The following is an 11,265-nucleotide window of genomic DNA, read 5'->3' as shown; positions in this document are numbered from 1 at the left end:
TTCAGAGGAGACTGAACTTGGAATTTTGAGCAGTGCTGTGACTATTGAGACTTTGGGAAAGGAAACAGTGCCTTTTTTGGTTGTGTGCAGTATAATTACATAATATTAGGTAAAAATACGATTTTGTTGTTCTCTCCATTTGGAGATTAAGCATGGTTTAAGGGGATATGTTTAGATGTCAAGTTAACAATAGGTAGACTTGTGATGGTTAGTTAATCTGACTGACTTGATAGACACGTGGATTAGTAAAAGACACTTTTAGCTGTGTCTGGAAGGGTCATGAGGGATGACCTTGGAGGCTCTATCTGGTCCCTGGACCCTCTGTCTCTGGTGCTCTTCCCTTCTCTTTCTATTTCTTTGATGCCATGGGTTGAGCAGCTTTCCTCCAGCTTGCCCTTCTGCCATGATGCCTTGAACCTAGATGACCATGGACTGAAACCATGAGCCAAGATAAACCTCTCCTCCTTTAGGTTACAAGTGTCAAGTATTTTGTCCCAGCAAGAGGAAGTTGACTAATATACTGGCAAGAAGTAGAGGGCACAAAAAGATTCAGAACTCTACTACTAGAGATATGGGACAGCCAAATAACTCAGGCTGTAAGGGAAATCACATCACTGTACAATATTCTCCACTCACCAGATGACTGGACACATTCATTGCATGGGGGAGCTCCAGAATCTGATTCCAATTTTCTTTTTACATTTGTCTCTCCTGCCTGCCCACTTCTGCAATCATTTTCACAAATTTTTTTATCTACCATTATGATCTCAGTAACCTTCAGATATGGCTACTGCTGACTTTTTTCTTTGCTCGTGTAGCCATTGATCTGTTTGTGTGTTTATTGATTGTCCTCTTTCTGCCAAGTCCTGGGATAAACACTAGGGACAGAGAAAGTAATCTGACACTACCCCTCCTCTTATGAAATTTGCCTACTATTTGCCAACAAAAATTCTGTCCCTGTCCACTATGTTGCATACCCACAACACACCACAAGGCCTTTCCTGATGCTATATCAGATTTCAGTTATTTCTCTGATAAACCCCTGGATAGTACTAACTATTACACTGAATTAGTAGGACTTACTAGATTATATTTTGTTATTGGATTTTGGTAAGTACGTGTCTTATTTTTATTCTTAGGCTTTAATAATTAGGCATTATTAGGTTTTATTGCCTTTTTCATTCTTGTAACTGTAAAAGACAGAAGGTTCCTTTTGTACTATCAGAAATTGCCTGATTTGAGACAAATATTTTTGCTTTGAATGTATTCATTTCCTTTAAGCTTTCTGCCATTTTTAGACTCAATCTTCCCAGACGTTGGTCCTTTAATTCTTTATATCATTCACATTGTTCTATTATATCAGCCACTGAGGACCTGAAATGTTGCCTTTAATGAGCGCAAGAGAGAATTCAGTCAACCATTTTACCCACCCCTGTATACCAGGCCTCAAAAATTCCTCAAATCTCCATATTTGCAGTGCCTTCAGCCTCAATCTATCCCCATAACCAAGCCCGGATTCCCAGCCCCCCCACTTCTAAGCAGTTATTGACTGAGAACAATCTTTGTACCAATTTCTGTATCAGTCAGGATCATTTGTCACTAGAAACAGCTCAATTCTGACTTTGAGGAAGACATAACTGTATTTGTTGGCAGGTGTTCAGCATCCACAGAGACTAAAGAAGCCAGGCTCAGAATTAAGACATGAGAGGCACAGTGAAAATCACAGCTAGTCCCGTGAACACTATGAAGCAGCCAGCAGGGGGCGCCAGAAGCCACAGCATTACCAGTGAGTGACATTGCCTTGAGCTGGATCCCTTAGCTATGACTGCCCCACTGCCTCGAGGAGCTGGCAATTGTGGCCACTGTCAAGACCCTCAGGAAGGGTCCACTGCACCTGCTTGTTTGTTTCCCTAACACTTGACTCGGTGCTCCAGAGAAGGAGCATTGGCTTGCTGAGCCTAAGCCATGTACACACACTTGTTCTATTGCAAAAGAGGCTGCAAAAGAAGAAACCTGGCTTCCATGATTGCTTCCATGTTGGAAGATTGGGATTTTGCAGGCATGGTAGGGAAGAAAGGAGAGAAGTGAATGTTCTCCAAACAGAGTTCTAGCAGGATGAGTGTGGGCACAGTGATATTCATACCCTAGCTGCGGTCTACCCAGGCCCAGGCTCTGCACATATTGAGAACTTTACCAGAGGAAAGGGGTGAAGTGTGAGCTGACAATATCCAAACCCTCTTTTGAGACTAAGGTGGGGATGCCACAATAACTGTTAGGAAGACACATCCCAGGGGTCTGCCACTTGCCACACAAACCTAGAGCCCACTGGAATTCTTTTCCCCAAGGAATACACAGAGTCCTGAGCTTAGGATCAGCTGTCTCAGATCTCAGTTTGGAGACCCTGTCTGTAGGACCCCTTAATCACACTTCTTTCCAGCCTGGCCCAAGTGACCTTTTTTCTCACTGTCTAAGGAGGAGCCCATCTTCACTCTCTTATTGGTCTGTGAGTTCACCTCCCCTGGGCAGAGCTCCAGGGACCAAAGAAAGATTGATTTCCTGTCCAGACTTTCCCACTAGGTGCAGCAGCAACAATGGTACCTGTACTTTTGTCTCTGCCATTCCTTCTGGGCCCAGCAGTCCACCGGGAGACTCCGGGAGCTGGTGAGTGGGCACAACAAGGGGAGGTGCTAGGGAATAGAGGGAGGGCAAAGGATGGGACAGATGGGGCAGGAGAAGGACCCCAATGTGGCTGGAGGTCCCGGGTTTCCTGTAGTAATGTGTGCGCACAACTGTCAGTTAGTTCAGCTCACACTTCTAAAAGTATTCATGGAGCCTCTGAACACATACTAAATAAGAACTTAAAGAATCTGAACCTAAAACCCAGATTTAAAAAAAAAACTAAGACCCAGAAAGGCAAAGAGATCCGCCTGGGGCCAAAGAGCACAAAGGAGCAGAATCCACACAGAGAGCTTCTGCTGCTTTTGTTCCTGCCATCCTTCCCACGGTGATCACTCTGTCTGAATGGGGGATGGATGCAAAGGCAGGTAACCAGGAAGGCGAATGCCAGAAGGAAACTCAAACTCTCACCCCATAGTCACACAGTGGGCATGGAAGGTGAGATGTGGGAGGAGAAAACAGGGCAGGCTCAAGGAGATCCAGAGTCAATTCTAGGACAGGGAATGAAGCTATTTGTGGCAAACTAGTGTCGGAATGAAAAGATGGAAGCTAGTGATTTCTAAGCTGACAGTTTAAGATCTGTTACTTGTGTAAAAATTAATCACGTTTAGAATGTTAACAACATTCTACACTAAAACCTGTATTAGTTGGGACTCTCCAGAGAATCAGAATGGATGGATAGATGATAGACAGACAGATAGATATAATCAAAAATATGGTATGTGTTTAAATTTTTTTTAATTTTATAGTAAAAGACACATTATCATTAATACCCCTCAAATATTCCCCCCACTTCAAACACACTCATCCCATCATTTTTTTGTTTGTTTGGTTTTGGTTTTTTTCATACTGGGGATTGAACTCGGGTCCTTGTGCTTGCGAGGCAAGCGGTGGCAGAACCACTGAGCTAAATCCCCGGCCCCATCCCATCATTCTTGCCACTTTCTGAAGCAGTTCTGGAAGTCTTCTTTCATGAGTGTCTTTAGTTACACTGTTGTGGCTGCTTCAATACTTTGAATCAATTCAAAATGATTACCTTTCATGGTTATCTTGCCTTTGGGGAAGAATTAGAAGCCCCACAGTGCCAGATCCAGTGAATATGATAGGTGAGGACACACTATAATATTTTTATTTGACAGAAATTACCACAAATGTTTTAAATTGACTCAGGACATCCAAGCAGGCATGACAGTGCAACTAAAGATATTCACAAAACGGGACTTGCCATTCAACAATATAAAGTCAAAAGTTTCATCTGAGCCTCAAGGCAAATTCCTTGGAGTTGTGAGCCTATAAAATCAAAAGAAATTATCTACTCAATATATAATGGTGGACCTGGCACAGGGTAAGCATTCCTATTCCAAAAGAGAAGAATAGGCAAGTAGAAAGGAGTAATTGACCCAAAGGAAGGCCAAAATCCAACAGAGCGGACCTGAAATCCTAAAATGACATGTCTGCCATCCTGCACAGACTGCTGAGGGACCAGTCCCCAGGTCTTCCCCTAGTTTTTCTGGTCACCACCTGAATGGGTACTCTCTGGAGCCTCCAGTTATAATTGGTAGCTTTCCCTGGTGAGAGTGGCATGATCCTGTTTGTTCTCCCTTTTTGAGGTCTCTACTGAGGCTTCACTGCCACAACTGACTTAAATTTTAATCACAGAACTAATTAGCAGGAACAATTTCAGTACTTGAACTGGGAATCTGCCATGTGACCCCTAACATTATTAATACCCATTTGAGTTATATTGTGGACTAATTAAGGAATTAAGTATGGAAATGTTCCACTCTTCCAGTCCTTGCCTTGTTCCAAAATGCAAAGTACAGCTCTAGGAATTCTAACATCCATCCTAGTCTTACCCTGTGCTGATCTGTCTGGATCATTTTTTGAATTTTTCTAGTAAATTCTCCTCCCCACATCTTCTAACTATATGTATTTGTCAGGTTAAACTAGGTTGTGCTTCAATAATAAATATATTTTTAGTGACTTATCCAACAAATTTAGATTTCTCACTCATATCAAGGTCAGTGCAGACTGGGCAACTTTTATCTCCTTCATAAGGTGACCCAGGGACTCAGACTGTTTGCATTTATCCTGTGGCCTCCACACTCATCATTTGTGTTTGCTTTCCATCACTGTGGTATTTTTGGCTCGTGGTTGCAGAGGTGTCAGTCCACAGTCATTTGGCCTCATTGCCTTGGGACGGGTAATGGGGCAGCACAACATGGTGAGGAGCGGCGGCAGAAGAAGCTACTCATCTCCTGGCAGCCAGGAAGAAAAGAGAAAAAGGAAAGTGCCAAGGGTCCCAAATGGCCTTCAAGGGCACATCCCCCAATGACATAACCCTCCCTCCCACTAAGCCCCACTTCCTAAATGTTCCACCACTTCCAACTCCCAATGGTGTCATAGGCTGGCAACCAAGCCTTTAACACATGGGCCTTGGGAGGTACTTATCCAGACCACAGTATCCCCTAAAAGGAGATAGCATCACCTAAAAGCAGAGACAGAGCAGGTAAGCCTGCCCAGGGCCTTGGACCAGAAGAAAGACATCACTTCCCTTCCACTCACATTCCCTTTTGCCAGAACTCAGTCACACGGTCCCAAAGTATGCACAAGGAGGCTGAAAAATATTATCTTTTTTTTTTTTTTTTTTTGGTACTGGGGATTGAACTCTGGACCTTGTGCTTGTGAGGCAGGCACCGGAACCACTGAGCTAAATTCCCAGCACCAAGGAACGTTATCTTATGTGCCAAGCAGAGGACACAATGTACTGAAGACACAGAACGGTCTCTGAAAAGTCATCCCAGAATAAATATGGAGCTCTTTCACTCATAGAGCCTGATGTAAGCTTTACAGTTGGGTTACACAGAGCTGGAGAAGGAGAGACCCAGGGCCAGGTGTTTCCTCTTGTCCCTCTGCAGCCCTAGCGGCTCCCCCATGCAGGTACCTCACCCCTCAGAGTCTTCTCCTCTCTTTCAGGTCCTTATTCTCTGACCTTTCTCTATACGGGGCTGTCCAGGCCCAGTAGAGTCCTCCCCAGATTTCAAGCCACTGCATTCCTCAATGACCAGGCCTTCTTCCACTACAATAGTGACAGCAGGAAAGCAGAGCCCCTTGGACCATGGAGACAGATAAAAGGAATGGAAGACTGGGAGAAGGAGAGCCAACTTCAGAAAGCCAGGGAGGAAATCTTCCTGGTGACCCTGAAAGACATCATGGACTATTACAAGGACAGAGAAGGTCAGTGAACTGCAGACCACTAGAGGGATCTTAGCACAAGTGATTGCCCCACATATGTAAGTGGAAAAGGGTTAGAAGGAGGGAACTATCCCTTCCCCCAAATGAGGAACAGGAGGCACAAGTAGAAATGCACAGATAGATCTGTGTCCCCGACCCTACAGCACATATGCTTCCTCCTTCCCACGGCTTCCCTCATCTTCACCCCAGAACTCGGCTCACACAGGAAGTGATATCAGAGTCACTTCCCATCGCTGCCACCTCTGATTTCTTGCCTTCACACCCCAGCCATCTGAGGCTGATCCCACTCCAGAAGACATCAAGATTCACCCATAGGTGGAGAGCAACCCAACCTTAGAATCAGTCAAAGCTGAGTTCATTTGGTAGCTCTACCAGTGTTACCTGTTTGATGGTTTGAAAGTTTAATTATATGATCAGACACTGCAAAAGTTGGAACATTGAGACTTATCTCTAAAAAATTCTGTAAAACTTATGCACATAGATTCCATAAATGATGTAACAGTCTGTCTTGCTCTTTGGCATAGGACAGGAGGCAGACAGTAATATTGGCTCAGTTGAAATATGTTGAATAAATAGAAAGAAGTGTCTAACACAAAGCATGGCCTGTACTGGGAGCTCCATAAGAGCTGGATTCCAAACCACAAACTGCTAGAATTACATGGAATCATAAAGGTTTTTTCCATCCCATAAGGAGCAGATGTCATCTGTACTTGGGGTGACAGATCAGGTGGAAGAACCAGAAAGACACAAGCTCTGTGTCCCCTGAAATTTACTACCTACTCCCCCACCCACGCAGCCAGTCTTGGGTGTAGTGAACTGTTGATGTTAAATTATTATAGGCTAGCGGGGCCAGGGATTTAGCTCAGTGGTTTCGCCGCCTGCTGTGCAAGCGCAAAGACCCAAGTTTGATCCCCGGTACCAAAAAAAAAATTATTATAGGCTAAGAGTCCAAATGTAGGTTTCTGAGTACAAAAATGCCCAACAAGTAATACGGAATCTGAAAGCTTTCAAAAGGAGGTAAAGGTTATATAGAAATCTGAAGTATGTGGAATAGGGAAAATGGCCTGGGATGGGTGTCAGAAGTAGGAGCAGGGAGGACACTGGTGTCTGGGAAGGACATTGGAAGAAACTCTGATTGGCTGAAATAGGAGTACTGAAGTGAGCCAGGTGTGGGAGGGAGTCTGAGGCATTGTGTAATCCCAGCACTGTGGGAGTCTGAGGCAGAAAGCTCACAAGTTTGAGCCTGACTTGGGCAATTTAGTGACTTAGCAAGACCCTGTCTCAAAATAGAAAATAAAGAAGAGCTAAAAAAGAAGAGCTAGAAACAGGTCAGTGCAAAAGCCCTAGTTTCAATCCTCAGTACTACAAAAACAAAATTTAAATTAGTGATTAATTACCATTAAAGAAGAGGAAGAGATAAAGAGGAGGGCACAGTGTGTTCAAAAATAATGATATAGGGCCGGGATTTAGCTGGGTGGTTTCGCCACCTGCTGAGCAAGCGCAAGGATCAGAGTTTGATCCCCGGTACCAAAAAAAACAATGGTATAGTAACTAATATTTATTGACCATTTACTACATGCCAAGTATAGCTATTAACACATTTAATTGCCCAAAATAACCTCCTAAAATAGTACTACTATGATGTCATGAGAAAAGTGAAGCACAGCGTGATAAGGCTCAAGTTTCTGCAACAGTCCAGGTTGGGTGGTGAGAGATCAGGGATCTGTGGTGGAATTGTCTCGGTGCAGCAGACCGCTAGGTGATCTGTGGGTGTATTCACAGAGTTGCTGGGAAGGCTCAGAGACAAGAGATTAAAGATGATCTCCCAGACTTGCACTCACTGCGTCCCAGGTGCTCCCTGCTCCTTGTAGATAAGGAAAGAATGTCTCCTTGAAAACGTTTACTTAGATGTATGCCTTGCAATAGCTTGACTCTGGGAACAGAATCTACTGTTTCCATTTGTGTAATCTCTGTAATGTTTCAACTTCTTTTATGAATAAGGTAGCCTGTTCTGCACTGAAAGTACATGACTAGTGGCCTGTAGCAGCTCACTGTGTAAGATATAAAAAGAGAAACAAATAAAGATCTTGGTCTTTGCTCCTTGAAGCTCAGAACCCCTGGGTCTCGCTGTTTTGTGTTTTTCTTTTCTAAATAAGTCCCTCTCCCTTCAGACCCCTGACAGATTTGTGAGCAGCTCAACTGAAAGCTATCAGAGCCTGTGCCAGCAACACTTCTAGGATCGAGTAAACACCTACTTTATAACCAAATTTACCTGCCCCAGAGAGATCAGTTTCTGAGACTTGTTGCTCGTGGGCAAGGGCATCAGGGTTTTTGAGATTTGAAATAAAGATACCAACCACTAGAAGCTGAGTTTGCTGGTGCACACCTATAATCCCAGCACTTGGGAGGCTTAGGCAGAAGGATCATTGCAAATTCGAGGCCAGCCTGGACTACATAATAAATTGAAGTCCAGTGTAAACTACACAGTGAGACCCCATCTCAAAATGAAAGGAAGGAAGGAAGGAAAGACGGACCAGAAAAGAGGGAAGTGATCAAATTATGCTTAAGTGGTGATATGAACTCTACTTAGAACTAAGAGAAGAGATTCCCATAATCTATATGAAACCACAAATAATTTCTTTTGAATTTAGCAATGCACTTCATTGTGGCTGCAATGAATTCCTAAGGCCTCACCATTGACTCAAACAAATCAGCTTCGTTAAATGAGTTGAGGCAGAAAGGTTAGTCTGTCTGTGTCCATCTGTGTCATAGTCTGTGTCTCTCTCAAGTTCCCTGCATGTGAAGAATGCATCTCATCTCAGCCTGACATGAAATGCCAAGCCAGACAAGTTTGGCTCTCTGTCTGCTGTGTATCTGGCTAGTAACCTATTTGCCAAGATAAAGGGATTGAGTGCTGAGCTTTCCAGAATCTTTCTTCCTGTTGGGTTGCAACAGGAAAAAGAGCTGTAGAGGAATAAAAGTTACTCAGCTGGAGGTGGCACCAGGCTGACTAACTCTTTGTGGGGTTGGGGGAGGCTTCAGGGTCTCACACCTTGCAGGGAATGTTTAGTTGTGAGATCCAGAATAACAGAAGCAGTGCAGCGTTCTGGAGATACGCCTACGATGGACAGGATTTCATCGAATTCAACAAAGAAATCCCAGCCTGGGTCCCCTTGCACCCAGCAGCTTGGAAAACCAAGCAGAAGTGGGAGGCAGAAAAAGTCTACCTGCAGCGCGCAAAGGCGTACCTGGAGGAGGAGTGCCCCAGAATGCTGCGGAGGTACCTGAACTACAGCAAGGCTCACCTAGATCGGCAAGGTACTCACTGCTTCCTATGGTCTGTTCCCAGGACTGAGCTGAGGGAGCCCAAGGTGATCTCAGCTGGGAACTCAGAGGGACAGCTCAAGCTGCTCCCACCTACCAGTGGAAATCCTCTAGTGGCCAGCTTTCACCTCCTAAGATTTGTTTCCCCCTCTGGGTGGACATGATATGGGATCCAAAATGAAAGTTCATCAAAATTTCATGTTGGGTGGTATTCGATGGCAGATTTTGCTAAATAATGCCCAACTGACAGACAACAAAGCTAGGGGTCAGAGAGGTTAGCTTCACACTGTCCATAAGAGATAGAATTGGGACTCAAATTCTTTGTTTGAGAATTCAAATGCAGTAGTCATTTCTGTCTACCCCAATGCCTTTTGTCTTGCTTGTGGAGAGAAAGCAGGGGTACAAAATGTCTATCCTGGATGAACAAGCAAGCAGAACTGAATGCCTCAAGCTGAAGCTTTGACTGGAGAAGTAGAGAAAAATAAGACTTGCAAATGAGCAGGGAAGAGTTTGACTGACGCAGGCAGACCTAAGGAGCTGGGCTGATATTCAGAGGAGAGAGCTGCAAAACCCACTGAGGTTTGGGGGGCAATAGGGAGTTGTGTGGGGCATTCACAGTTTGCTGTCATCAAAAGTCAGCCCATGGTGGGATGGGCACAACAGGAAAGTAAGCACTCTGTGACCCAACATGGAAGACCTGGGGAAAGGCTCCGCCTTCCCCAGGCTTCCCAAAGGTTTCTTGATGGAAACTTAGAGCTTAGAGCTCTGCAGATGGCTGACATCCAGGAAGCCAAGGATGGAAGAGGCATGGGCAGGAATACGGCCACTTCAAGCTTCAATGTCCACACTTTATCCCTCCACAGATTCTCCCTCTGTGTCAGTCACTGGCTACTCGGTCCCAGGAAGAAACAAGACACTCAAATGCCTGGCCTCCGACTTCTACCCACCAGAAATTGGTCTGCGCTGGATCCATGCTGGCAAGAAGCGGGAGTCTGAATCAAGGGTAGATGTTCTTCCCAGTGGGAATGGCACTTACCAGTCCTGGGTGGTGGTGGAAATTCCCCCTCATGACAGAGGTCCCCACTTCTGCCTTGTGGAGCACAGTGGGCTGGCCCAGTCCCTCACGGTGCCGTGGGAGGAGAAGCAGAAAGCTGGGGCTGAAGGCAATGTGGAGACTCAGCCTCAGTAGTCACCCTTTCTGCCTGATATGAGAGAATTGAACTTTAGAAATCATCACCAGTGTCACTAGCAAGGACCTAAGGAAGCAGTGCAAATCCTGGTGGTGGGTTTGGAGACTGAAGACTTGAGCACCTGACCCTGAGCTGACTCTTCCCGCCAAATCACCTTGCTTTATAAAACTCTCCAACATCTAATCTGTAAAATCTCACTCAAATTAATGCCCTTGTCTAGCACAGCAGAGAAGGATATTTCTAAACTATGAAATGCTGCAAAATATGTGTTGGTTTTATTATTTGTCCTACCCACAAGTATTTGATGCACCTGAAATTCTTGGTGTCCATTTGAAGCAATGTCTCCACCTTAAGCATCTTGAATTTGGGTATGTCAAACATACCCAATGATTGGACCACCTAATTCCTTGGGCATTGTTCAGATGTCCATTTATGGTATCCATAGGTGTGTACACAGTCCCTCTGGAAACCCAAACATCTTCTGTACCTCAGTTTCCCCAGCACCCCCTCATTTCCCATGAGATACCACCCTCCACTCCACCTTCTCAATCTTACCTGTACATTTGGCTTTGGGACACACACAGCCAGAACTTGTTTGAGAGGCTTTCTTCTCCAGCACACACTCCCAAGGAAGCAGGAAGCAGCCTTGATGTTCTCGAACTCCTTCCAAGTTCATTTTAGAATGTTATTTCACCTAAGTCACCCACTGCCAGGTGACACCCAAAGACAGCATAACTCTGACACCTGACCTTAAGCCTTATCTACCTATGATTGTTTTTTCTCCCTTTCTCTGAGACAAGAACTTCTTTTGTATCCCATC

General features: G+C 44.8%; 1 protein-coding gene across 1 annotated transcript; it reads left to right on the top strand.

The window, feature by feature from the left end:
- The first annotated feature begins 2,488 nt into the window (after nucleotides 1-2,488).
- Azgp1 (alpha-2-glycoprotein 1, zinc-binding) lies at nucleotides 2,489-10,708 on the top strand. Its single transcript, XM_004840238.4, has 4 exons — nucleotides 2,489-2,661; nucleotides 5,653-5,913; nucleotides 8,974-9,249; nucleotides 10,119-10,708. The coding sequence occupies exons 1-4, from the start codon at nucleotides 2,592-2,594 to the stop codon at nucleotides 10,442-10,444; spliced, it is 933 nt and encodes a 310-aa protein (XP_004840295.1). The 5' UTR covers nucleotides 2,489-2,591; the 3' UTR covers nucleotides 10,445-10,708.
- The last annotated feature ends 557 nt before the right edge of the window (nucleotides 10,709-11,265 follow it).

The sequence above is a fragment of the Heterocephalus glaber genome, unplaced genomic scaffold (assembly GCF_053883595.1).
Source record: "Heterocephalus glaber isolate CG9 unplaced genomic scaffold, H.glaber_assembly_v1.0 deba00001610, whole genome shotgun sequence".
In the NCBI taxonomy this organism is placed as follows: domain Eukaryota; kingdom Metazoa; phylum Chordata; class Mammalia; order Rodentia; family Bathyergidae; genus Heterocephalus; species Heterocephalus glaber.
The sequence above is the reverse complement of the archived record's forward strand: the minus strand, read 5'-3'. Positions and strand labels throughout refer to the sequence as shown.